General features: G+C 38.2%; 1 protein-coding gene across 5 annotated transcripts in view; it reads right to left on the bottom strand.

Annotated features, from left to right (window-relative positions):
• Pign (phosphatidylinositol glycan anchor biosynthesis class N) overlaps positions 1-27,511 on the bottom strand; it is a 177,403-nt gene that overhangs the window by 42,737 nt on the left and 107,155 nt on the right. For all 5 annotated transcript variants that reach the window (XR_008217785.1, XM_052736493.1, XM_052736492.1 and 2 more), the window contains one exon: positions 25,781-25,833. Coding sequence is in view for 4 of the 5 variants with exons in the window: in XM_052736493.1 (XP_052592453.1) it covers positions 25,781-25,833 (53 nt within the window). In the remaining variant the exon portion in view is untranslated. The remainder of the gene's footprint in view (positions 1-25,780; positions 25,834-27,511) is intronic.

The raw sequence follows: 27,511 nt of genomic DNA, 5'->3' as shown, positions 1-27,511 counted from the left end.
TTACCCAAAAAACAACTTTTGTGTTACATGACTGTTAGGGGTTCAGTTCATAGAGACTGTTCCTCCCTGCTGCCACAGAGCCTGAATTACATCTGGAGAGACCCTTTTTTTTTTTTTTTTTTAACATTTTGCACAACACAGAGCACTAGAACACAATCAAACTAAGTATGAGTAACAGCAGGAAAATCTCTTATTTGGAAATAACATCCTTACACATAATCCATGGGCTAAAGATGTGCTTTCCCCACTTCTGATCTCCTAAAACAAGATCTCATTATATAGCCCAAGTTTCCTAGAGCTCTCTGTTCAGCACAGGCTGACCTCATGATTTTCCTGCTTGTTGTGATTTTAGAGATGTGTCACCATGTCCAGCTCAAGATTCAAGTTTCAACAAAAATTTTAAATATATATTTGAATTGGGGGCTGGGGAGATGGCTTAGCAGATAAAGGCACTTGCCAATGAGCCTGACAACTGGAGTTCATTCTTGGCATCCACATGGTAGAAAGACAGAACTGACTCCTACAAGTTGTCCTCTGACCTCTACATCTGTGATGTGTCATGACTGCCCACATACAGATACACACACACACACACACACACACGCACACACACACACACACACACCCCTCTGCAGGGGAGTAAAAACCTGTGCTCATAGGAATGCTTACAGACAGTCTCATCATACTAGTCCAAATTGGAAATAATGATGTCCTTCAGCAAGGGAATGACTAACCAGCTGGGGATGACTCAACAATAAGAAAAACCAAACCACAGAAGAACCTGGATTCCTGACCAGAGAATAGAGTGGAAACAACTCATTCCATTTATAGAACATTTGTGAAATAACAAACTATAGAACTAGAAAACAGATCAATGGTTTCCAGGGCTGACGGAGGGGATAGGGGTAGGGGAAAGGGTATGGCCCAAAGGTCTTTATGTGACAGGAATGTTCTCTCTTGACACCATCAATGACATCTTTATTGTACTGTGGCTTTGCATGAAGTTATCATAGGGGAACATGCACGGAGGGTAGACAGCATCTCTCTGTATTGTTTCTTATAACCTCATGCAAATGAATTGTTATCTCAAAACAAAAATACTTTTTCTTTCTCAACTTTGTGGATCAGATAAAATAGGAGGTGGGCTGGTGTTGGGGAATATTACTTTAACTAGGTAAAGATGTGTTACATTTGTTTATGCTGTTGAATATTATAACTATGTAAAGGTGTGTTACTTTATTATGCTGCATTTAATTATGTAAAGATGTGTTGCTGTTTCACCTTGCCTGCCTAAGGCACCTGATTGGTCTAATAAGAAGCTGAATGAGCCGGGCGGTGGTGGCGCACGCCTTTAATCCCAGCACTCGGGAGGCAGAGCCAGGCGGATCTCTGTGAGTTCGAGGCCAGCCTGGACTACCAAGTGAGTTCCAGGAAAGGCGCAAAGCTACACAGAGAAACCCTGTCTTGAAAAACCAAAAAAAAAAAAAAAAAAAAAAAAAAAGAAGCTGAATGGCCAATAGCCAAGCAGTAGAGGCATAGGCAGGGTTGCCAGCCAGAGAGAATAAATAGGAGGAGGAATCTAGGATCAGAAAAGAGGAGAGAATAAGGGAGAAAGAGAGGGAGATGCCCAGGGCTAGGTAGCCAGGCAGCCATCAGTCAGCTAGACATGGAAGAAGCCATGAAAATAGGACAAACAGAAAAAGAGGAAGGTAAAAGGTCCAGAGGCAAAACATAGATGAAGAGAAACAGCTTAATTTAAGTTATAAGAGCTAGTCAGACAAGTATAAACTAAGTCCAAGCGTTCCTAATTAATAATAAGTCTCTGTGTCATGATTTTGGAGCTGGTTGGTGGCCCCAAAGAAAGCCTGCTACATTTGGCATTCCAGTGTGGGGCCCATATTTCCACATAGGGCCTGAGATAGCTGGGGGGACAAAAGAAAAAGAAAAACCCCCAAAAATAAAAAAGGAAATAGCTCCTTTAAGAGGTTCTGCCATACAGCAGAGCATTTAACAGCCAGCAGGCTAAGTAAAAAATGGCTAGCTTAGTAAAAGCGCCCGCCACAGGGCAGGTACCAGCTTCCTAGAGCTGGGTCCACTGAATGCAGCTCCTGGTTCAATGCAGCTTCCAGGTGAATGCAGCTCCTGGCACAGATGTAAAGCTCGGCTTTCACAGACCCAAGCAGGGCAGAGCCAACTGCCAGTGCAAAGGTGCTTAGCAGTTTAAGGTTTAGCTCAAAAGATCAGAAAAAACTAGAGACACACAGTAAAGACAGGTCAAAATAGAAAAAAACCTCTAAACAGGTTATAGTGTGTTTAAAAATGTGCGTAGGTGCTTAAGAAAATAGGTATAGACAGTCACAGGAAAATTACATAGTTTAAAAATACTAAAGTCTTTAAAGAAAGAGTAATTAAAGAAAAAAAGCCACATAAAAATGGGAAATACACAGGGTGTCTGGATCCTGTATGGTGTTGTGTTGATTTTGAAGTTTTTGAATGCTGATGAGCAAATGACAACTGCTGGGAGACATTGGACTGTAAAAGGGATTACTGAGTTAAACCAGTCTGGATACTTTAGGAATGTCTTAACTTTAAAATGGAATTCAGAAAATGTATTGTGTTGGGGAAAAGGTTATGCCTTTGTTTCCACAGAAAATGAAAGGCTGTGGATCCTTCAAGGTTAACAGAGATCAGATTTGATTGCGGGAGACCTCCTGAAAATCTTGGCTAAAGACATAAAGAGATAAAAAAAGAAAAATTACAAGACACGTTACGTATATTCTGATCCCTCTGCATGCAAACAGTTCTGGGACTGGACAACAAATGTTACAATTAGTTTTTAAAGTGGGACAGAATTCTGGGGTCAAATCAGGTTTATTAACAGGTGAAATCAATGCAATACACTCATAAACACAGAACAAAGCTGAGAATCCACTGTTGATTCAGCTGCTGCTGCTTCCTCTTTCCCAAGGAAAACATGGGGAAGGTCCAGAGAAGGTCACCAAGCCCTGGTTTCAGCAAGCCCTCCACAGCCCAAGAGAGGGAGGTGTCTCTTCTCCTTGACTCTTATTCGATCCCCTATCTCCAGAGAAGACCATGCCCATTGGGCCAAGTAGCTCCAATACATTTGACTATTGGATCAAATTCCCACAACAAGTTTTCCCAGGACTTGACCATTATCTCAATTTTCTCAGGGTCCCCTGGTTGGGAAATACCTGAAATCTAGCCATTCAATTCCTACACCCTACTTCAGCAAGTACATCTCCATTCACCACCTAATATAGGATTCAATTCATGAGTCCTCTCTATTTCCACTCCATTTATTTATCAACCAACTCTCCCAATTTCTAAGTCTAGTCTCTTGTCACCTTTTGAATTGCTACTCTAGCCTATACTGCCAAAGTCTCTTAGTGTTCTATGTTCTCCACATTCCATAACAGCCTCCTAGCTATACTCCTGCTCTTGACCTATAGTATGTCCTCTATTCTGTGGTCAGTGTTTCAAAACCTGGGAGCAAATCAAATTACCCAGTGGTCTAGTGTTTTACTTTGTATTTGGAATAAATTCCTAACTCTTCACAATAACTCTCTAGGCCAGACATGGTATCAACCCTCTATCCTGTAAATTCACTCTCTACTGTTTACTTTAAAAAGCCCTGTACATATTTGCACATTAAGGATAAATGAATGTACAGCATCACTTTGAACAGTAGTTATCACTGAGTCATTAAATGGTGTGAAACTTTCCAATGTTTCTGGTACTTTCCATGATAAGCTTCTGATACATTTATTTTATTTTCACATAATTTCTAGGCATTAGCCATAGAACTCAAAGGCTGACTTCACACTTAATGTGGAAATCCTCAAGTGAACATGCTTTCTGCAGCCTTGCAGGACATTTCAAAACGTGTACCTGTTTATGAAATTGAAACCCTACACCTAGTAAGCTAGATATAATGAATACAACTTCTTCATGCTGTAAAATGTTTGCTGAGCAGGCCAGGGACTCATCTTTGTAATTAGAGGCAAGCCTAATAAGGGAAGGATACAAACTGCCCAGCACTGAGCCTTAATGATAAAATGTGAGGAAGCTCAACCTAACCTAGTTCTAAAGGCAACCAGGCAAATAGGTTGGGAGACATGTATATTAAAAATGAACAAACAAAAACTATGGAGTATGATGTTATTATAACAAAGGCGTTCTAGGAAGGACAGACAGAACAAAGCATGTTAGTATAGTGGAATACTCTTCAGCAAAGAAAAGGACAAAGTATTGGTATAAGTTACAGTATAAATAAATGCAAAAATATACAAAGAGGAAGAATTCAGATGTAAACAATATTTTATAATTCTACTTACAGAAACATCTAGATCTAACAAACCCATGAAGACAGAAGCAGACTAGCATTGTCTGGGAATGTTTATGGGAACAAGAGGAATTGTATCAGCAGGCTCAGGGGAATATTACAGTGTTGAAAATGTTTAAAGAAACTATATCCTGATGAGTTGCAGAACTCTAGAAATTTGGTAATTTAAATTATAAGTCATTTAACTTAAAGCCTTAAGATAGATGAATATTAGGATAAGCAAATTATCCTACAATAAAAGGAGAGGGGACAATTGGAAGATGAAGGAATGATAACAAGAGGGGGTTAATGTCATCATATTTTAGTTTTCTTAAAATCTGCTATCAGATTTTTAGGTCAAAATACAAATCAAACAGGATCTCTTTTAAAAAAGTGTTGTAAACAGTTAAGTGGTCCATCTTTTACTCTAATGAAAAGCCCATCTATGAAACTGATTCATTCCACAGATCACTTGTCCTCTCACTATGGCCTGAAATGTCAGTCTTGCAGCTTGCTCAAGTTAACACCACTGGTAGGAAGCAGTGGTGAAGCTCATTATCCCCACACAACTGTGCCATCAGGCATCTGGCAGGGATATTCTGAATCAATCAAGTCCTGGTGTCCTCTAGGCATTAGCAGTATTAAAGAAACTATAAATGTCAACTTGAAATGATTTCAGCCATTTCCAGTCTCTCCCTACAACTATGCTGACACTAAAACCAGAAATTCTGCAGGTGAGTGAGTGTGTGTGTGTGTGTGTGTGTGTGTGTGTGTGTGTGTGTGTGTGGCAGAGGGGGGAAGTTTGTGGTGGAACAGCATACAGGATTTGCCTCATAGTCTTTTCAACCCATATAATGAATGATAAAAGATTGATTGCATTCTTTTCCATGAAGGTGATGGGCTACAGAAGCAGTTCATATCTTTCAGAGGTACTAGGGAAGAAAAGGTTGGGAATCATTGTTTGAATACAGTTTGATATTCACTTTAAGAGTAGAGATTATTTTATGAAGATCATATTTGAGATCGTATTTATGATGATCATATGTGGGACAGTCAAAGGTGACTGAATGGGATCATGAGTCTTCTTTATGATAAATATGCTAGTTGTCATTTGTATTTTAATGTGGTATAACAATACTGTGCATAAGAAACAAAGAACAAATGAGCACTATTATCAGAACCAACTTCAGCTCAATGAAAACTGATTCTGACTCTGCTCACCTCACTCCAAAGATATCTGGGCCATAACTTTAAATATATGCTCTTAAGACATGAAAGTAAAAGGGGTCTAGCTGGGAAGAGGAAGGGGTCAGTGGGACTGGAAGGGGCTAAGAGAGGGCAATGGGGATGTGAATATGACCAAAATATATATTATGAAAGTACTGTGAGACTAATCATTATGTATTTAACATGTGCTAAAATATATTAAAATAATAAATACTTGCTCTGTAATTATGAAAATTATCTCACAGAAATATTTTCTTTAGTTTAAAAAAATGCACTTTCTCTATGCTACATTAAAGGCAACAATCTGTAAAGTTTGTGACCTGGGATAAATGAAGATAAAATGTAAAGATCAAAAGACCAAAATACAAAATTAGGTCTGCCAGCCAGTTTTATGACTGGAGCAGGGTATTTGTCACATGTCTGTTAAAGGATCAGCTGATGTTACAGGCTCTCAGCACAGCCCAGACTTCAGATGCCTGTGTAGACCATATTGCATTTTTTTTCAGAGTTCTCATTTAATTTTGGAATTGTCTCTGATAATGCACTGTAAACATTTTTTGATAATTTCTCTTGTAAAATGTCTGTTAAGTCTTATGAAAGAATGCCATACAGTAAATAAGTCAATAGATTCATAGTGCAAATCGAAATACTCTGATTTTGATAGTTGATAGTTTTCCTTCATGTTTTTAAGTCTCCCTCCCTCCCTCCCCCTCCCCCTCCCTCTCTCTCTCTCTCTCTCTCTCTCTGTGTGTGTTTCTGTGTGTCTATGTATGTCTGTGTCTATCTGTGTCTGTGTGTCAGCATGTGTGTGCTGCAAGTAAGTGCCTACGGAGACCAGAAGAGGGTGTCAGTCCTGTAAAGCTGAAGTTAAAGGTTGTTGTGAACTGCCCACTGACATGTGTCTCGAACCAATCTCTGGTTCTCTGTAGAAGCATCAAGTGCTACTGCTGCACCATGTGTGATATTTTGCTAGGCTTGTCATTTTTTGTGGTTCCCAAGCTTAACAGCTGAGTAAGACAGTTGATTGCTTTTCACTCTTTGCAGCTTGTGGAGCATTACTGGATACTGTGAGAGTTTGTCCCCAATGAAGAGGATTCCAAGGCCAGTTTCAATTAATTTTGCTTACTCTAAGTTTTTGTTTGAATTTGTGGTGCTTTCAGCAATAGGATCTTCAAGTTCTAAGAAGAAACCAAGGTCAACAGCAATGGCCTATAATGCTTAGGAAGTCTCCTAATGCCTGTACTGGGGTTTTTGTTAGATAGTGTATAACCAGTGTATTATTCCTTGAGGGGGCATTACCACCCCAAGTAGTATAATTTCATTCAAACTACACACACACACACACACACACACACACACACACACACAGACACACACACACACAATTTTAAAGTAAGTGTAAAATGCTTTCATTTGAACATGATTATTATTATTATCCTTCCTCCCTCTCTCTCCCTCTGCATTACCCTCTCTTTCCCCTCCCCACACCCAGCTGTTGTCCACATTTCCCATTTCATAGCACTGTGTCCTACTGTGTTGGCCTCCAGAGATCCTTTTCTGTACCCCTCCAGGTTCCTTTTTACTTTTCTGGATCCCGTGTTTGCTACAGGTTATATACATCTAAAGATTTGAAACTGAGAGTCACAAATTAGAGAGATCATATGGCTTTAGTGTTTATAGATATATTTTCCAGTTATATGTATTTATCTGTAAATTTCATAATTTTTTACAGATGAGTATTTCATTGTGTATATGTACCACACATTTTTATTATTAATGCATCTGTTTCAACATTTAAGTTGTTTCCACTTTCTAGCTATTGTCAATAGAACAACAATGACAGTGGCTGAGCAAGTATCTGTGAAATAGGATGTCAAGTCATATGGGCACATGACCAAATAGTGGTATAGTTGTGGTCTGGTATCTTTTGATTTTTGTTGTTAAAGAAACAATTACTTTTTATTAACTTACAAAATTAATAGCCGAATTTCACAAATAGCAAAGTTCACAAGACTAGTGAGCTGTTATACTAATCATGTCTAAATTCTGGCATTTTGTCGGCATTTCAACATTCACAAGGCCACATAATAGTGAGGATATCCCTGTGAATAACAGACATGCAGTGGCTGAGGATATCAGCTATATTTTAACACACAGAAGTTTAGAAAGAAAACTTGTCACCAAAGCAAAACAGCCTAAGACATAATTCATACAACTCTGGTTCCCACTGAGGAAACTGCCAGTGAGTTTAGTGACGTCACCAGAAAGAAGGAAAACATCATTGCTTTTCAAACATACCTTCAAACAAAAATAGTTAAAACCTGAACTGAAAGGCAACATTTCACACATGAGCAGCATGATGAGGCTTTGTATTGTGGGCCTTATTGTCTGCTGCTTCAGATCTGAATCTTGTCATGTTTCCTCACCCAGGACCCAGCTTTTCCCTGGCAATAGTTTACATGTATATGAAGATGTGTAAACAGTGCTTGCCCATTATACCAGTCACACACTCCTCTTGAGGCAGTACCACTGCTGCTGTACAACATGCAAGGGGAAAAGTTCATGTTCCAGCTGCCCAACAAGAGCATCAGCAACAACACTCACAATGTAGCATCCACCAAGAACAATTCCATTTAGAAAAGCTAATCTCATTCATTTTTGCTATTCTTCCATCCTGACATCTCTTCGCCAGCTCCCCTCATCCCTATGATCACCTTCCTTTTTTCATTTTTTTAAAATTTATTTATTATTCTCATATATTACATCCTAACCACAGTTTCCCCTCCCTCTTTTCCTCCCAGCAACCCCCACCTCCTCTTTGCCACAAATCTCCTCCATTTTCCTTCAGAAAAGAGTAGCCTCCCAGGAATATCAACCAAACATGGCATAACAAGTTATAATAAGACTAGGTACAAACCATCATGTCAAGGCAAGAAGGGAGCCCAGTAGGAGGAAAAGGGTCCCAAAAGTACGCAAAAGAGTCAGAAATGCCCCTGCTCCGACTGTTAGGAGTCCCACAAGAACATCAAGCTACACAATCACAACATATATTCAGATGAACCTAGGTCAGAGCCATATAGGCCATACAGGCTCCTAGATTGTCGCTTCAGTCTCTGTGAGTCCCTATGAGGCCTGCTTAGTTGATTTTGTGGGTCGCGTTCTCTTGAACCCTCTGGTTCCCATAATCGTTCTTTTTCCTCTTTGACAGGATTCCCTTTGCTCCTCCCAACGTTTGGCTGTGGGTCTCTGCATTTGTTCCTACCAGATGCTGGATGAAGCCTCTCTGATGACAATTATGCTAGGCTCCAGTCTAAGAATATAACAGAATATCATTAGGAATCAGTTCATTGACTTTTCTTTTTTTTTTTGCCAGTCATGTTTGGTTCTATACTAGGTCTCTGGACTATCCAGCCTCTTGGTCCTGGCCCTCTAAGCAGAATCAGGCATGGGCCCCCTCTCATGGCATGGATCTCAAGTTAGACCAGTCATTGATTGTCTGCTCCCATAAGTTCTGCGCCACCTTTAACCCAGCATATCTTGCAGGAAAGACAAACTGTAGGTCAAAGATTTTGTGTCTTGGTTTGTGTTCCAGTCCCTCCACTAGAACCCTTGCCTGGTTACAAAACATGGCCAATTTAGGTTCCGTATCCTCCATTACTAGGAATCGTCACAAAGTTCACCCTCATAGATTTCAGGGAGTTTCCATTGCACTCGGTTTCTACCTCGCCCCTGAAATGCCTACCAAACCAATCTGAGTTGTCTCTCCCAGCACTCTCCTCCTCCACCTCAGCCCCCCACCTGATCCTTCTTGTTCCATCCCCAACCACCCCCAGTCCATCTGTAATATCTAATCTATTTCCCCTTCCCAGAGTGATCCATGCGTACCCTCTTGAGCCCTTCTAGTTACTTAGCTTCTCTGGGTCTCTGGATTTCAGCATGATTATCCTTTACTTTATAGCTAATATTCACTTATAAGTGAGTACATACCAAATTTCTCTTTCTGGGACTAGCTTAACTCACTCAGGATTTTTTTCTAGTTCCATCCATTTTCCTACAAATTTCATGATTTCACTTAAAAAAAAAAACTGATTAATACTCCATTGTGTAAATGTACCATATTTTATCCATTTATTCTTTGGTTGAGAGACATCAAAGTTGTTTCCAGTTTCTGGCTATTATGAATAAAGCTGTTACAAATATAGTTGTGCAAGTATCCTTGTGGTAGAATGGAGCTTTCTTTGGGTATATGCCCAAGAGTGCTAAAGCTGGGTCTTGAGGTAGATCAAGTCTTAATTTTCTGAAAAACAAAAAGTGCCATATTGATTTCCAAAGTGGCTGTACAAATTTGCACTCCCACCAGCAATGGAGGAGTGTTACCTTTGCTCCATATCCTCTCCAGCATGAGATGACACTTGTTTTTGATCTTAATGATTCTGACAAGTACAAGATGGAATCTTAAAGTCAATTTTGATCTGCATTTCCTGATGACTAAAGACATTGAACATTTCTTTAAGTATTTCTTGGCCATTTGAGATTCCTCTATTGAGAATTCTGTTTAGATCTGTAACCCATTTTTTATTTGGATTATTCAGTTTATTGATGTCTAGTTTCTTGAGTTCTTTATATATTTTGGATATTAGCCCTCTGTCAGATGTAGAGTTGGTAAAAAAAAAAATCCCATTCTATAGGCTGCCATTTTGTCCTATTGATGATGTTCTTTGCCTTAAAAAAGCTTTGCAGTTTCATGAAGTCCCATTTATTACTTGTCAGTCTTGGTGCCTGTACTACTGCTATTCTGTCTAGGAAGTTATCTCCCGTGCTAATGCATTCAAGGCAATTTCCCACTTTTTCTTCTATCAGGATCAGTGTATCTGATTTTATGTTGGTCTTTGATGCACTTGGACTTGAGTTTTGTGCAGAGTAATAGATATGAATCTATCTGCATTCTTCTACATACTGACATCATTAGACAAGAACCATTTCTTGAAGATGCTTTCTCTTTTTCCATTGTATATTTCTGGTTCTTTTTTTTTAAATCAAAAATTAGGTGTTCATAAGTGTGTAGATTTACTTCTGGGTCTTCAATTCAATTCCATGGATCACCCTTTCTGTTTTTATACTAATGGTTTTATGAAAACTGTGTAGGTTTCATCACTATAGCTCTGTAGTAGAGCTTGAAATCAAAGGCAATACCTATAAATGTTCTTTTATTGTACAGGATTGTTTCAGCTATCCTAGGCTTTTGTTTTTCCATATGGAATTGAGTATTGTTCTTTCAAGGTCACTCTCTGTGTTGGAATTTTGATAGGGACTGTGTTGAATCTGTAGATTGCTTTTTGTAAGACGGCCATTTTTATTATGTGAATCCTACTGATTCATGAGCATGGGAGATCTTTCCATCTTCTGAGATCTTCTTTGATTTCTTTCTTGAAAGACCTAAGTTTTTTGTCAAACAAGTCATTCACTTGCTTGGTTAGGTTTAACCCAAGATATTTTGTATTATTTGTATATATATATATTGAGAAGTGTGCTGCTTCCCTGATTTCTTTCTCAGCCCATTTCTCATTTGTATATAGGATGGCTATTGATTTTTTTTTTTTTTAGTTAATCTTGCATCCAGCCACTTCACTGAAGGTGTTTATCAACTGTAGTAGTTCCCTGGTAGAATTTTTTTGATTGCTTATGTATACTATCATATCACCTGCAATTAGTGATACTTTGATCTCTTCCTTTCCAATTTATATCCCCTTGGTCTCCTTTAGTTGTCTTATTGCTCTAGCTAGAATTTGAAATACTGTATTGAATAGATATGGAGAGAGTGGACAGTCTTGTCTTGTCTCTGACTTTAGTGGAATTGCTTTGAGTTTCTCTCCATTTAATTTGATGTTGACTATTGGTTTGCTGTAAATTGCCTTTATTATGTTTAGGTATGTCTCTTGAATCCCTGATCTCTCTATGACTTTTATCATGAAGGGGTGTTGGATTTTGTCAAAGGCATTTTCAGCATCTAATGAGATTTTTTTTTCTTTCAGTTTGTTTATATGATGGATTACATTGACAGACTTTTGTATCTTGAACCATTCCTGCATCTTTGGGATGAAGCCTACTTGATTGTGGTGGATTATCTTTTTGATGTGTTCTTGGATTCAGTTTGCAAGTATTTTATTGGGTATTTTTGCATCAATGTTCATGAGAAAAATTATTGTGTAATTCCTTTGTTGAATCTTTGTGTGGTTTTGGTATCAGGGTAACTATGTCCCCATAAAATGAATTTGGCAATGTTTCTTTTCTTCATTTATTTAAAATTTTTTCCTCAGCACCCACATGGTGGCTAACAACCATCTGTAACTCCAGTTCTAGGGGATCCTAAGCACTCTTCTGTTCTCCTCCATCACCTGGCATGCAAGTGGTGTTCAGACATACATACAGGCAAAACACCCATACACATAAAACAAAAACAAATTCATAACTTTTTTCTTTCCTTTTATATACCAGCCCCTATTCCACCTCCCTCCCCTTCTCTTGCTCTCCCCGCATCCTACCCCCATCCCCTCCTCATAGAGGGTAAGGCCTCCCTCCCTTGGGTAGTCAACACAGGCTAGCATACCAAGTTAGGGCCGGACCTAGCCACTCCTCCTTGCATCAAGGCTGAATAAGGCACCACGCAACTTTCACCCACATTCATAGGGCCTAATTCAGTCCCATGCAGGCTCCCCAGCTGTCAGTCCAGAGTCCATGAGCTCTCACTACCTTGGGTCAGCTATCTCTGTGGTTCTTCCCGACCCTCCCGCCATAATCCTTCCTCCCTCTCTTCAACTGAACTCAAGGATCTTAGCCAAGTGCTTAGCAGTGGGTCTCTGCATCTGCTTCAGTCACTGGATGTAGGTTCTATGATGACAATTAGGGTAGACATCAATCCAAGTGCAGGAAAAGGCTAGTTCAAGTTCCCTCTCCACCACTGCTATGAGTCTTTAGATGGGGACAATCTTGTGAGTTCCTGGGGTTTTTCCATATCTGTAGATTTCTTCCCATCTCCTAAAGAGATATCAAAATATCTCTTTCATTGCTCTCCCTCCCCATCTCTCCTCCATGTTCCCACCCCTCCTATCCCCCTACCCAGTTTACCCAAGAGATCTTAGATTCCCCTTTCTGGGACAATTCATGTGAGACCCTGTTAGTGTCATTGTCTTTACCTAGCTTCTCTGGGGTTGTGGATTGTAGCCTGGTTATCCTTTGTTCACTTATATTCACTTACGAGTGAGTACATACCGTGTTTTGTCTTTCTGGGTCTGGGTAAACTCACTCGGGATGAATTTTTCTAGTTCCATCCATTTTCCTACAAATTTCATGATGACATTGTTTATTACCACTACATAATACTCCATTGTGAAAATGTACCACATTTTCTTTATCCATTCTTCAGTTGAAGGGCATCTAGGTTGTTTCCAGGTTTTGGCTGTCATGAATAATGCTGCTATGAACATAGCTGAGCAAATGTTATTGTGGTGTAGTTGAGCATCTTTTGTGTATATATATACCCAGGAGTGGTACTGCTAGGTCTTAAGGTAGATTGATTCCCAATTTTCTGAGATACTGCCATACTGATTTCCAGAGTGGCTGTACAATGTTACATTCCCACTAGCAGTGAAGAAGTGTTCCCCTTACTCCACATCCCCTCCAATGTAAGCTGTCAAGGCTACTTCCCACTTTCTCTTCTATGAGGTTCAGTGTAAGTGGATTTATGTTGAAGGCTTTGATCCATTTAGACTTGAGTTTTGTACATGATGATAGATATGGATCTATTTGCATTTTTCTACATGCAAATATCCAGTTATGCCAGCACCATTTGTTGGCATTTGTTGTTCTCCCATGGTTTAATTTTGGCTTCTTTGTCAAAAATCAGGTGTTCGTAGGTGTGGGGATTAGTGTCAAGGTCATTGATTTGATTCCATTGATCAATATGTCTGTTTTTATGCCAATACCAAGCTGTTTTTATTATTATAGCTCTATAATAGAGCTTGAAGCCAGGGATGGGTGATGCCTCCGGAAGTTTCTTTATTGTATAGGATTGTTTTGGCTATCCTCGGTTGTTTTTCCATATTAAGTTGAGAATTGTTCAAGGTTTGTGAAGAATTGCATTGGGATTTTGGTGGGGATTGCATTGAATCTGTAGATTGCTTTTGGTAAGATGGCCATTTTTACTATGTTGACCCTACCTATCCAAGAACATGGGGGATCTTTTCTTTTTCTGATATCTTCTTCAATTTGTTTCTTCAGAGACTTAAAGTCTTGTCATACAGATCTTTCATTTGTTTGGTTAGAGTTAGCCCAAGATACTTTATGTTATTTGTGACTACTGTAAAGGGTAATGTTTCTCTAACATCTTCCTCAGCCCATTTATCATACTGATTTTTTGAGTTAATCTTGTATCCTGCCACATTACTGAAGGTGTTTATCAGCTGTTCCCTGGTAGAATTTTTGGGGTCATTTATGTACACTATCATATCATCTGCAAATAGTGAAAGTATGACTTCTTCCTTTCTGATTTGTATCCCCTTGGTCTCCTTCTGTTGTCTTATTGCTCTAGCTAGGACTTCAAGTACTATACTGAATAGGTATGGGGAGAATGCTCAGCCTTGTCTTGTTCCTGATTTTAGTGGAATTGCTTTGAGTTTCTCACCATTTAGTTTGCTGTATATTGCCTCCATTATGTTTAGGTATGTTCCTTGTATCCCTGATCTCCCCAAGACCTTTATGATGAAGGGTTGTTGGATTTTGTCAAAGACTTTTTCAGTATCTAATGAGATGATGTGTTTTTTTTCTTTCAGTTTGTTTATATGGTGTATTACATTAACAGATTTTCATATGTCGAACCATCCCTGAATGTCTGAGATGAAGCCTACTTTATCAAGGTGGATGATTTTTTTGATGTGTTCTTGGATTTGGTTTGCTAGTTTTTTATTGAGAATTTTTTGTATCAATGTTCATGAGGGAGATTGGTCTGTAATTATCTTCCTTTGTTGCATCTTTATGTGGTTTGGGTATCAAGGTAACTATAGACTTTGTAAAAAGAGTTTTGTAATGTTCCTTCTGTTTCTATTGTCCAGAACAATTTCAGGAGTATTGGTATTAGCTCTTCTTTGAAATTCTAGTAGAATTCTGCACTGAAACCATCTGGCCCTGAGCTTTTTTTGGTTGGGAGACTTTTGATGACTGCTTCTATTTTCTTAGGGGTTAGAGGGCTATATAAATTGTTTATCTGGTTTTGATTTAATTTTGGTATGAGGTACCTATCCAAAAAAATTGTCCATTTTTTTTTAATTTTTCAATTTTGTGGAGTACAGGTTTTTTCTTTTTTTTTTTTTTTTAAGATTTATTTATTATGTATATAGTGTTCTGCCTGCGTGCCAGATCTCATTACAGATGGTTGTGAGCCACCATGTGGTTGATGGGAATTGAAATCAGGACCTCTGGAAGAGCAACCAGTGCTCTTAACCACTGAGCCATCTCTCCAGCCCCCGAGTGCAGGTTTTCAAAGTATGACTTAATGATTCTCTGGATTTCCTCAGTGTCTGTTATTATGTCCCCCTCTTCATTTCTGATTTTGCTAATTTGGATATTCTCTTTCTGTTTTTTGGTTAGTTTGGATAAGGGTTTGTCTATCTTGTTGACTTTCTCAAAGAACCAACTCTTTGTTTCATTGATTCTTTGTGTTGTTCTCTGTTTCTATTTTATTGATTTCAGCCCTCAGTTTGATTATTTCCTCTCATCTACTCCTCCTGGGTGAGTTTGCTTGTTTTTGTTCTAGAGCTTTCAAGTCTACTGTTAAGTCACTAGTGTGAGATTTCTCCAACTTCTTTATGTAGGTATTTAGTGCTATGAACTTTCTTCTTAGTACTGCTTTCATAGTGTTCCATAAGTTTGAGCATGTTGTGCATTCATTATTGTTAAGTTCTAGGAAGTCTTTAACTTCTTTCTTCATTTCTTCCTTGACCCAGTGGTGATTCAGTTGATTGTGGTTCAGTTTCCATGAGTTTCTAGGCTTTCTACATTCTGTATTGTTGTTGAATTCTAACTTTAAACCATGGTGGTCTGATAAGATACCGGGGGTTATTTTAATTAATCTGTTGAAATTTGTTTTTGTTACGTAGTATGTGATCAATTTTGGAGAAGGTTCTAAGGGATGTTGAAAAGAATGTGTATTCTTTCGTGTTTGGGTGAAATGTTCTATAGAATACTTTTAGGTCCTTTTGAGTCATAATATCTGTTAGTTGCCTTATTTCTCTGTTAAGTTTCTGTCTGGCAGACCTGTCCATTGTTGAGAGAGGGGTGTTGAAGTCTCCCACTATTAGTGTGTGGGGTTTGATGTGTGATTTGAGCTTAGTAATATTTCTTTTACAAATGAAGGTGCCCTTGTATTTGGGGCATAAATGTTCAGAATTGAGACTTCATCTTGATGGATTTTTTTCTGTGATGAAAACGAAATGCCCTTCTTCATCTCTTTTGGTTGATTTTAGTTTGAAGTCTATTTTGTTAGATATTAAGATAGCTACACCAGCTTGTTTTTTAGGTCCATTTGATTGTAAAGTTTTTTTTCCCAACCCTTTACTCTGAGGTAGTATCTGTCTTTGAGGTTGAGGTGTGTTTCTTCTATGCAGGAGAAGGATGGATCCTGTTTTTGTATCCATTCTGTTAGCCTGTGTCTTTTTATAGGCGAATTGAGTCAATTGATAGTAAGGGATATTAATGATCAGTGATTGTTAATTCCTGTCATTTTTTGGTGGTAGTGTGTGTGTGTTCCTCTTCTTTGGGATTTGCTGGTGTGAGATTATCTATTGCCTGTGTTTTGGTGGTTGCAGCTAACTTTCTTGGGTTGGAGTTTTCCTTCTAGTACTTTCTGTAGTGCTTGATTTATGGATATGCAATGTTTAAAGTTGGTTTTCTCATGGAATATTTTGTCTTCTCCATCTATGGTGATTGAAAGCTTTGCTGGGTATAGTAGTCTATGCTGGCATCCATGGTCTCTTAGTATCTGCAGCATGTCTTTCCAGGACCTTCTGGCTTTCAGAGTTTCCATTGAGAAGTCGGGTGTAATTCTGATAGGTCTGCCTTTATATGTTACTTGACCTTCTTCCTTTGCTGCTCTTAATATCCTTTCTTTATTCTGTATGTTTAGTGTTTTGATGAGGAGCTTTTTTTTTTTTTTTGTGGTCCAGTCTATTTGGTGTTCTGTATGTTTCTTGTACCTTCATAGGAATGTCTTTCTTTAGGTTGGTAAACTTTTCTTCTATAATTTTGTTGAATATATTTTCTGTGCCTTTGAGCTGGAATTCTTCTCCTTCTTCTGTCTCTATTATTCTTAGGTTTGGTCTTTTCATGGTGTCCCAGATTTCCTGGATGTTTTGTGTTAAGAATTTGCTGAATTTAACATTTTCTTTCTATGACTGATGAATCTATTTCCTCTACCATATCCTCAACACCTGAGATTCTCTCATTCATTTATTGTTGGTTATGCTTGCAACTGTAGTTTCTGTTTGTTTACTCAGATTTTCCTTTTCCTGAATTCCCTCAGTTTGTGATTTTTTTTTATTGCCTCTATTTCAATTTTCAAGTCTTGAACTGTTTCCTTCACCTGTGTGATTGTTTTTCTTGGGTTTCTTGACTTTAAGAGATTTCTTGATTTCCTCCAATTTTTGTCTTTTCCTACATTTAAGAAAAATTTTCATTTTTTCTTTTAGGTTCTCTGTCATCTTCATAAAGTTGTTTTTAAGGTTGTTTTCTTCTGGATCATCTGCTTTGGGATGTTCAGGTCTTCTTGTTGTAGGATCAGTAGGTTCTGGTGGTGCCGTATTGCTCTTTATATTGTTTAATGTGTTCTTACACTGCCATCTACTGATTCTTCCTTTAATCTGAACAGGTGGAGCTCCAGCTGGCAATGTTTATGATTTTATTTTGTGGAATAATTTGAGTATTTGCATTAGCTCTTTTTGAAAGTCTGGTAGAATTCGGCACTGAAACCATCTGGCCTTGAGCTTGTTTTGATTGATAGACTTTATTTAAATTGTTTACCTGTTCTTGATTTAACTTTGGTAAGTGGTGTCTATTGAGAAAATTATCGATTTCTTTTAGATTTTCCACTTTTGTAGAGTACAGGTTCTTAAAGAATGAATTAAGGATCCTGTGGGTTTCCTTTGTGTCTGTTATGTCCCCCTTTCATTTCTGACTTTGCTAATTTGGATATTCTCTCTGTATCTTTTAGTTAGTTTGAATAAGAGTTTGTCTATCTTGTTGATTTTCTTAAAGACCCAACTCTTTGGTTCATCAATTCTTTGTATTCTTCTCTGTTTCTATTTTACTGATTTCAGCCCTCAGTTTGATTATTTCTTCCCATCTACTCTTCTTTGGTGTGTTTGTTTCTTTTTGTTTTAGAGATTTCAGATGTGCTCTTATGTTGCTAGTATGAGATTTCTCCAATTTCTTTTTTTTTTTTTTTTTTTTTTTGGTTTTTCGAGACAGGGTTTCTCTGTGTAGCTTTGCGCCTCTCCTGGAACTCACTTGGTAGCCCAGGCTGGCCTCGAACTCACAGAGATCCGCCTGGCTCTGCCTCCCGAGTGCTGGGATTAAAGGTGTGCGCCACCACCGCCCGGCCTCCAATTTCTTTATGTAGGCAGTTAGTGCTACTTTCCTCATAGCATGACTTTCATTGTGTCCCATAATTTTGGGTATGCTGTGCATTCATTTTCATTGAAATCTAGGAAGTATTTAATATCTTTATTTCTGCCTTGACACAGTAGTTATCTAGTAGACAGTTATTCCATTTCCATGAGTTTGTACACTTTATGTTTAGTTGAAATCCAACTATCATCCATGGTTGTCTGATAGGATATAGGGGGTTATTTCAATTTCCTTGCATCTATTAAGACTGATTTGTGTCCGAGTATGTTGTCAATTTTGGAGAAACTTCCATGAAGTGCTAAGAAAGGAGGTATATTCTTTTGTGTTTGGGTGAAATGTTCTGTAGATATCTGTTAAGTCCACTTGGCTCATAACATCTGTTAGCTACATCTTTGCTCTGTTTAGTTTTTGTCTGGATGAACTGTCTATTGGTAAGAGTGGAATATTGAAGTCTTCCACTATTAATGTGTGAGGTTCGATGTGTGATTTAAACTTTAGTAATATTTCTTTTACAAATATGGGTGCCCTTGTGTTTGGAGCATAGATACTAAGAATTAAAAAGTCATCTTGGTGGATTTTTTTTCCAGGTGATTATAAAGTATCCTTTTCCATCTATTTGACTAATTTTGGTTTGAAGTCTATTTTGCCAGATATTATGATAGCTACACCAGCTTGCTTCTTAAGTCTGTTTGATTAGAAAATCTTTTTCCAACCTTTTACTCTGAGGTAATGTCTGTCTTTGATGTTGAGGTGTATTTGTTGTATGCAGCAGAAGGATGGGTCCTGTTTTCACATCCATTCTGTTAACCTGTGTTTTTTTATTGGGGAATTGAGTCCATTGATACTGAGAGATTTTAATGATCAATGATTGTTAATTCCTGTTATTTTGTTATTAGTAGTGGTGCCGTGTTGTGTGTGTGTGTGTTTCCCTTCTTTTGGTTTTGCAAGTGTGAGACTATTTATTTCCTGTTTTCATGGGTGTAATTTACCTCCTTTGGTTGGCATTAGAATACCTTCTGTAGGGATGGACTTGTGGATAGTTTCAATTTGACTTTGTCAGGGACTATCTTGTTATCTTCATTTATTGTGATTGATAGTTATGCTGGGTAAATAGTCTGCACTGGCATCTGTGGCCTCTTAGAGTCTGCAGCCCATCTGTCCAGACTCTTTTGGCTTTTAAAGTCTCTATTGAGAAGTCAGGGATAATTCTAATAAGTTTTCCTTTATATGTTACTTGGCCTTTTCCCCTTGCAGCTTTTAATATCATTTGTTCTGTATTTTTAGTGTTTTGATTATGTGGCAAGGGGACTTTCTTTTCTGGTCCAATCTATTTTGTATTCTACAAGTTTCTTATACTTTATAGGCATACCGTCCTTTAAGTTAGGAAATTTTACTTGTATGATTTTGTTAAAAGTAATTTCTGGGCCTTTGAACTAGGATTTTTCTCCTTCTTCTATTCCTATCATTCTTAGGTTTGGTCTTTTCATAGTGTCCCAGATTTCCTAGATGTTTTATGTCAGGAACATTTTAGATTTAACTTTTTCTTTGACTAATGGTATCTATTTCTTCTACTGTATCTTCATTGCCTGAGATTCTCTCATCCATTTCCTACTCTGTTGGTGATGCTTCAGTTTCTATTTCCTGTATCTGAAGTTCTGGAGGTTGGTGTGGTCTCTGCTCCAGCAGGGAGTCTCGGCCTGGTGAGGAATGACAATCTTTGGAGCCATCTACTTTGGATTGTTAGGTGTGTAGTCAGAGATGTAATGATGATCAAGGACAACAAGCTCTATGAGGCCTGTCCCAAGCAAGCGTGAACATATGTCACCATGAGTACAGTACTGCTCCCACTTTAAAAGGAACCACCAGAAGGTACTTAGCCATGCATGCCACTAATTATGTAATATGTTAATGTGAATTTAACCCATTAAGAGTGCTGAAACCAGGACCCACAGAATCTTTCCAGCCATGTGTGCCAGGTGCTGTTCTGCTTCCTTTGTGGTCTCTGGTTTATGCCTCTGCATTCTCCTTTTTCTCTACGTTTTGTGTTTGGATGAAAACTATATTCCCATAATGGCAAGTTTTAAAAAAATGCAAAGAACAAGGTTGGAAATTCCACACAAGTGCCAAGAAAAGCATCACCAGAGATGTGAAACCCAAGTTTTGCAAGGGCCCTTTAAAAAAAAAAAGTATCAAGCAAACACAGAGAGCAAAAGTGAAAATAAATGAATTGAACTTTATCAAGCCAGACCCAGTGTATAAGGCAAGGAGGCTCATGAGTTTGAAGCCATCCCATGAGAGAGTGAAAACCTACATAATCAACAGAGTGACACAGGAACCATAGACTAGGAGGAAATTTTGCAAATCATATATCCAATAAGAGGTTAATATCCAAAATACAGAAAGTTCAACAATTCAACCACATAACCCATTTTAAAAAAGGAAGAATGACTTGAATAGACACTTTTGCCTAAGAAGATATACAATGTCCAACAAAGAAATAAAAAAATGCTCATTATGAGGGAACCAGAGCTTTCAAATTCAGAGAAATAAGCAGAATAGTGTTGGCCAGCTCCTGGGAGAGAGGAATATGGAGAGCTGGTGTTCAATGAACACAGAGTTTCACTTATACACAGTGAAAAGTTCTGAAGATATAAAAAGAAGGAACATATGAGTATTGAACTTCACAATACAACAAAGCTATAGTTGTATTTTTCTAAGCATGACATTTGCATAAAAACAGACTAATGGAATGGAATAGCGGATTCAGAAATAGGCCCATATAATTCTAGATTTCTAATTCTTAATAGATGCTAAAAACACACATTACAGAAAAGACAGCTGTTTACCACTCTAGCTGGCAGTTGGACGTGGTTCTCCTAAAGATGAGGGAGATTAAAATCTCATACTTTAAAGCCAACTTTATTCAGAGCATTAGACAATTTATCACCTGAGTACAGTTCTCATGAGTTTAACTTGTATATAATCACAAGAACAAGCTACACATGGCAAAAACATGTTTTTTCCATGCATGCATATAAACAAATGACAATAGCCAGTTGTAAGGAATAATGTAAACTCAGTCCTATTCCTGACACCTGGAAAGAGCACAAAAACATATTCCAAGAATAATTCTGTGGGGTTTTGTAGTAGAATATTATTTTAAGGTATGTTACTTTTCTTTATGTTATATTTGTTTAACTCTATGAAGCTGTGTTACTGTGTCTGTGTAAAACACCTGATGGTCTAATAAAGAACTGAATGGCCAATAGCAGGGCAGGAGAAAAGATAGGTGGGACTGGCAGGCAGAGAGTATATATAGGAGAAAACTGGGAGGAGAGAGCTAGGAGCCAGAGAATGAGGGCCACACGGGGGCCAGCCACCCAGCTACACAGCCAGCCATGGAAAGAATAAGCCTCTATGTGTTATTTATTTGGGAGCTGGGTAGCAGGGCCCTCAAAAGAGCAAAAACAACAACAGGTTCTTTTGTTTGTTTTTGTTTTTCCAGACCAAACAGCTCTGTGTAACAGCTCTGGTTCTGGAATTCTCCTGTAGACCAGTCTGGCCTCCAACTCACAGAAATCTGCCTGTCTCTGCCTCCTGAGTGTTGGGATTAAGGCACGTGCCACCACCATCCAGCTCAATGCCGTTTTTATAGAAACTGAGATTACAAGACTGTTGTCTTCTTCTCTTGGAGTTTTCTCAAAAGCACTCAGTCCCCTCTCACGACTCCATTCTTGGACCATGTTTCAACTGACAGTCTTTAAACAAATGGAACCAGATATCATTATGCAGAAGACTGAAATTAAATCTCTCTCTATTATTCTGGACAAAAGTTAACTCCAAATGGGCCAAAGAGTTTAATGCAAGACCTGGAACACTGACACTACCAATGGAAAATGCAGGGAAAACACTTCTGGCTTTAGGAATAGAGAAGGACTGTAGAGCTCAGGAAATAATACACAAAAATCAACAAATGGGCTTGCAGCCAATTCAAAAGCTTCTGCAAAGCAAAGGAAAGATGAGAATAAAGAGAAAGCCTACAGAGTGGGAGAAAATCCTCACCAGCTTTTCTGCCAACAGAGTATTATCCAGAACACAAGAAGAAATCAACAATCAACACGGAAAGAACAAGTAATGCAATCAGTACACAGGTACGTGAACTGCAAAGGCAGCTCAAAAGAATAATGTAACTGCGGTAACTGTTCAGCAACAATGGCCACTAGGGAAATGCAAAACAGCATTGAGATTCTATCCTCATCAGAGCAGTTTTCATCGAGGAGACAAAAAATTAGTGAGGAGGTGAGGGGAAAGTTTTCTCTATATACTGTTCATAGAAAGATAATTTAATATAGTCATTAAGGAAATCAGTACAGAGGTTCCTCCAAACCAAAACCAGCATCACTCTACGATCCAGGTATGCTATTCTTTCCCATTTAAACCCCTAATTTATATAACTCAAAACTTCACTGTGAATGGTCCCTCTGTAAATTACAAACACCATTAGATATAAAGCCACCTTTTTCTAAACAGCTCTGGGGCATGAACCAAGTCCTATGCATGCTACAAGTATCCTAACACCGAGCTAGCATCTGCAGCCCCATTCACTCAGTTCTAATCCACAGTTTTAGTGGAAGCTGGTGCCAGAGTTGCAATTTTCAAACCACAGGGTCCTCAGTAGTTGGGATGGCCACCACAGCTAGCTCAAGAGTCCCATTTTTGTTTGTTTGGTTTTGTAAAATATGCTTATTTTGTTATAAAACACAACCTCTGGAAAATCCTCTTTAAGTCCAGACAGAGATGGGACAGTGAGAAAACCAGATCCTCTACCATCAACGTGTTGCCACTAAGCTCAACTACTTATGGGCACTGTAACATGAGTCAATTGCAATCTCCCCAGGGTAGCAGTGTCAGATGCAGGCAGTAAATTCATCTGCCGGGTAAAAGTTAACACCTACTTCTCTGTGTTGGGATGAAAAGTACACGACATAATCTGTTGGGAGACACTGCAAATAACAGAGCACAATGTAAGTTTAGTCTATTTTAGTGAAGTGTGACTCAGTGAAATCCTCTGACTGACATCCTAGACTTTCTACTCACGTATGAGTGCTTTGTTATTTTTACTTGGTCTGTGCTAGATAGACTCCTGGCTTCTGAACAGTCATTATACTGCCTTTAAGAATCCAGACACCAAATGACCAACTATGGGTAGATGGGGTGTGAATTGCAATGTACAACCCTACTCTGAGTCATGGGCATTTCTCAGCACTCCACTTGGACTCCTCAACTTGCCTTCAGAAACTTACTCTGACAGGGTATAATTGGATTGGATGGTCTCAGGGATGCTCACTCCTTCCAACTATAATATTCCTCACACTCCCTAATATGTGCAAGGCATCCCCATGCAAATGCTGCATGTTTTCTCCCTTTCTAATTAAGCTTCAAGGAGTGACCCAGATACAGATTTCTCCTTCTTGACTCTATTGCCATCTAAGCACTCTCCTTTCCATTTCCACCAGGAAATGGAGCACCAGGAAACAGAATGAGAAAAACAGTCAACAGTAAAGATCTCAATCCTTCTTTCTCACTTCTCAGAACAGCAATTCTAATTCTCTCAGTATATCTTCTAGAAGGTAGTGATCTCCCTAGCATGAATTAGTATCTTTATGCTTCTGTTTATTGAACATCAATTAAAAAGAATTTAAGACCCTGCTAGGAGAGAAGAGGATTTAACTTACATTATGTATGTTCATTTCAATTTCAGATAGATATCTTAGTTCCATTATTCTTTATCAATTAAGATAAAAGTTCCATGTGAGAAAATATAACTATTTTAAGTGCCCAATTAGCTGAGATTTGACAATTTGTACACCATATGACCACCATCATTGTCAGGACATCTGCAACATTTTCATCCCCACAGAAGTTCCCACATGCTCTTCTGTATCAACCCCACATTCATCAGACCTCCACAACTATTGGTTAGCTTTCTCGAACTATAGATTAGAATTTTATGTAAGCAGAAACAACACATTATATACCCCTGCATAACTGGTTACTTTCATTCACTGCAGTTCTAAGATCTGTCTATAAGGCTGAGTCAATTTATCATTCATTTGTTTTCACTGGCAAGTAGCTGTCTACTGTTTAATTGCAGCTGAATCTAATTATCCATTCATGTGCACAGAAATGTAGTTTGTTATGAATGAAGCTGCTATAAAAATTCCTATACAAATCATTCTGTGCACATTTTTCTTTCTCTTAGATAAATACCTAGAAATTGAGTAGCCATGTCATAGAGCTAGATATCTGTGTGTGTGTGTGTGTGTGTGTGTGTATGTGTGCATGTGTGTGTAATTGTGTCTCTGTGTATGTGGTATGCATGTGCATATGTTCGTGTACATGTGGGTACGTGTGTATATATATGTGAGTATGTGCAGATGCCAGAGGTTGGTGTTGGATGTCTTCCTCTATTGTTCTCCACTGTATTTTTTGAGATAGGCTCTTACACTGAACCTGGAACTCATGGATTCCATAAGATTAATTGCCCAGCAAGTCCCCGGGATCTTCCAGTTCTGCCTCCCCATCACTGGGATTATAGGGACATGTCACTCTGTTAGGCTTTTTTGCTTTTTCCATATTTGTATATAATGAAATATGATCATATATATTCACATTTCCCTCCTTCTATTCTTCCCTTCTCCCTTACCTCTCTCTCCTAAATTCAAATCCATTTCCTTTTTATGACCCACTAAGTTCAATTAGTGTTGCTCATGTGTGCATTAAAAACCAGTCATTAGGCCCAGATTTTTATGTAGATTCACATCAGATCCCAGGTCTGAGGACAGCCAATGTACCTGGAAAGGCAGGCAGGTACCAGCTGGGAGCTTTGAGAGAAATGTCTAATGCACAGTCTTACATAAACTCAAATTCCCAGAAGCTCAAAGTGTGACTGAATATTAACAAAATAAAATAGAACTGGCTTATAAAAACATATTCTGTCTCAGAATCCATTTGGGAGGAAATGATGGGAGGATCAACTTTGCCTTCTCAGAAAGAAGAACTTTACCAGATTACTGCAAGTGATATTACAGGAAAGAGAGGAAACTGACTTGCTCAGATTATGCTTTAAATGACAGTGTGTCACAGTGTCTCCTAAAGCTTCTAAAAGGCAGATAGGGATGGCATGAAATTTAAACCAACACATAAAATTCACAGTCAGTCTGAAGAGCCTTATTTTCCAAGATGCAGTTGTGAGATTATAAGAACACACAAGGGCATTGAAGTTACTTTGAGACTACATATTCATGAGTCCCTCTTATATCTTCCTGCTGCCCCAGTTCTCTCCAGACTAAACATCCATCCTCCTCTCCCACAGTATCCCATGAGAATACATGCCAGCATGTTCATACCAAGAATTAGAAAATGGTGTCTCATCTCAGAGTCTTAAAATCTATGTTACTTCTTGTATTTGCCTGAAGTCATATTGGCACCCGTACCAAGACACTTTTAAGAAGTCAATGTGACTATGTACAATACCTGGTTCCAATATCAAGCCAGCTACCAGAATCCTTGATCAAGAAGAAAAAATGCTGTAAAAGACAATACAATATGACCCAATTAAAAACAAAAACTACTTAGTTTCAATCTAGAAACAAAGTTGTTTTATGGGTGAATATTTGACACATCATTTTCTACCCAGAATCCACAAGAATATGCCCTTAACTGTAACTTCTACTTGTATTAAAATAAACAATGCTACAAATGGAATTAAGATTAAATAAAATCAATACAAAGTGATGTTTGTGAATAATAAGAAATAAAACCACCCAACTCTAATAAAAATATTAAAAATGCCCAAGATTCAACTGAAGGCACATCATCTGGTCAACAAACATTCCGCTGATGCTGTCTACTATGAATTAATAAGTCATTGCCAGGGTCTAGAGATAATTTCCTCACAAGATGCATCATCTAGTGATGGTTCAAATTATTAGGTGTGTAAATGTATGTGTATGCATGTGTATTGAGAGATACAGAAACAGAGGAACGTGAAATCTAAGTGAAAAGCAGGAATTAGATAAAGACAAAATCAGAGAGACAGATGAGGAAGTTGTTTCTGGGCAAAGGGAATGGCTTGTTAAATACCAAGAACCCAGACCAAATTTAGTAGGTTCAAAGTGATGCTGGTTTAAGGAAAACAAGGAAGAGGGATATAAAATTATGTCAGTCAATAAAGGTGGATCAGAAACAGTTTGGCAACTTAAACTGAGTGACCCGATTCTTCATACAAAATCAACCAGAATCATCCAGTTCTCATCTATTCTTGCCTATTTGTCATTTTGTGAATGTTGATTTTGTTCTAACATTATATGTGATCAATTTGAGAAATATACTAGATATTTAGTTGAACAAAACACAAAAATGCTCTCATTTAAATCGAGTGGTCAGCAATCAGATTTGAGAAATTACTTAGTAGATCTATAGTCAGGTATTAATCATACCTTAAGAGTCAGGGCTCTCAGCTACTGGGAGCTGATTTCCAGGCCTTGGAATGGCTAATGAAGCATTCTGCCTGAGGCACTGGTTACCAATCTAAAAATACGACTTATGCTGGGATCTTTGGGCTACATGGTCTGATTTCTACTCTTGGAAGGACTGGAGATTGATGATCAGTCAAGTGTGCTGTGTTGACCAAAACCCATCAAAAAGGAAAGGAAAGCCTAGGCTGGCAATGTTCCATGTGTATTGTCGCACTGCTGAGGGAAAACGCTGTCCTCACTCCACTGGAACGAACAGGAGAACTCTTCATTCTACTCGACACAGAAACTCCTTTGGCTGACTTATTTGTATGATCTCACTTTCATAAACCAGAACTAAGACTATAACAGGATTCAGCAATTCAATGATGCCTTCTAGAGAATTATCAAACCTGAGAGTAGGTATTGCAATTCCCCCAAATACTCAAAACAAATTCATTCTTTTTGTTAATATATTATATACAAGGAGATTATCTTATTTAGAATTCATTGGTTATAACTATTAACTGATAACATTTCCCAATTGATAAAGCTGTATTTCATTCCTTCACTCACTCCTTTTTTTCTCTTTCTTAATCTGAGAGGACTAAAAATCAGTATTTAAATGAGTGATGCATTATCTAAATCTGAAACTGGCTTCTTCTGTTAAACTATGAAAGGTTCATTTCAAACACAAATAAAGAGAACAGCCTGAAAGAACAAGTATAAAATGACAGCCTGAATAAATCAA

The sequence above is a fragment of the Peromyscus californicus genome, unplaced genomic scaffold (assembly GCF_007827085.1).
Source record: "Peromyscus californicus insignis strain IS unplaced genomic scaffold, ASM782708v3 Scaffold_14__1_contigs__length_90479793_seg_1, whole genome shotgun sequence".
Lineage (NCBI taxonomy): Eukaryota > Metazoa > Chordata > Mammalia > Rodentia > Cricetidae > Peromyscus > Peromyscus californicus.
This window is presented reverse-complemented; position numbering and strand designations above follow the sequence as displayed.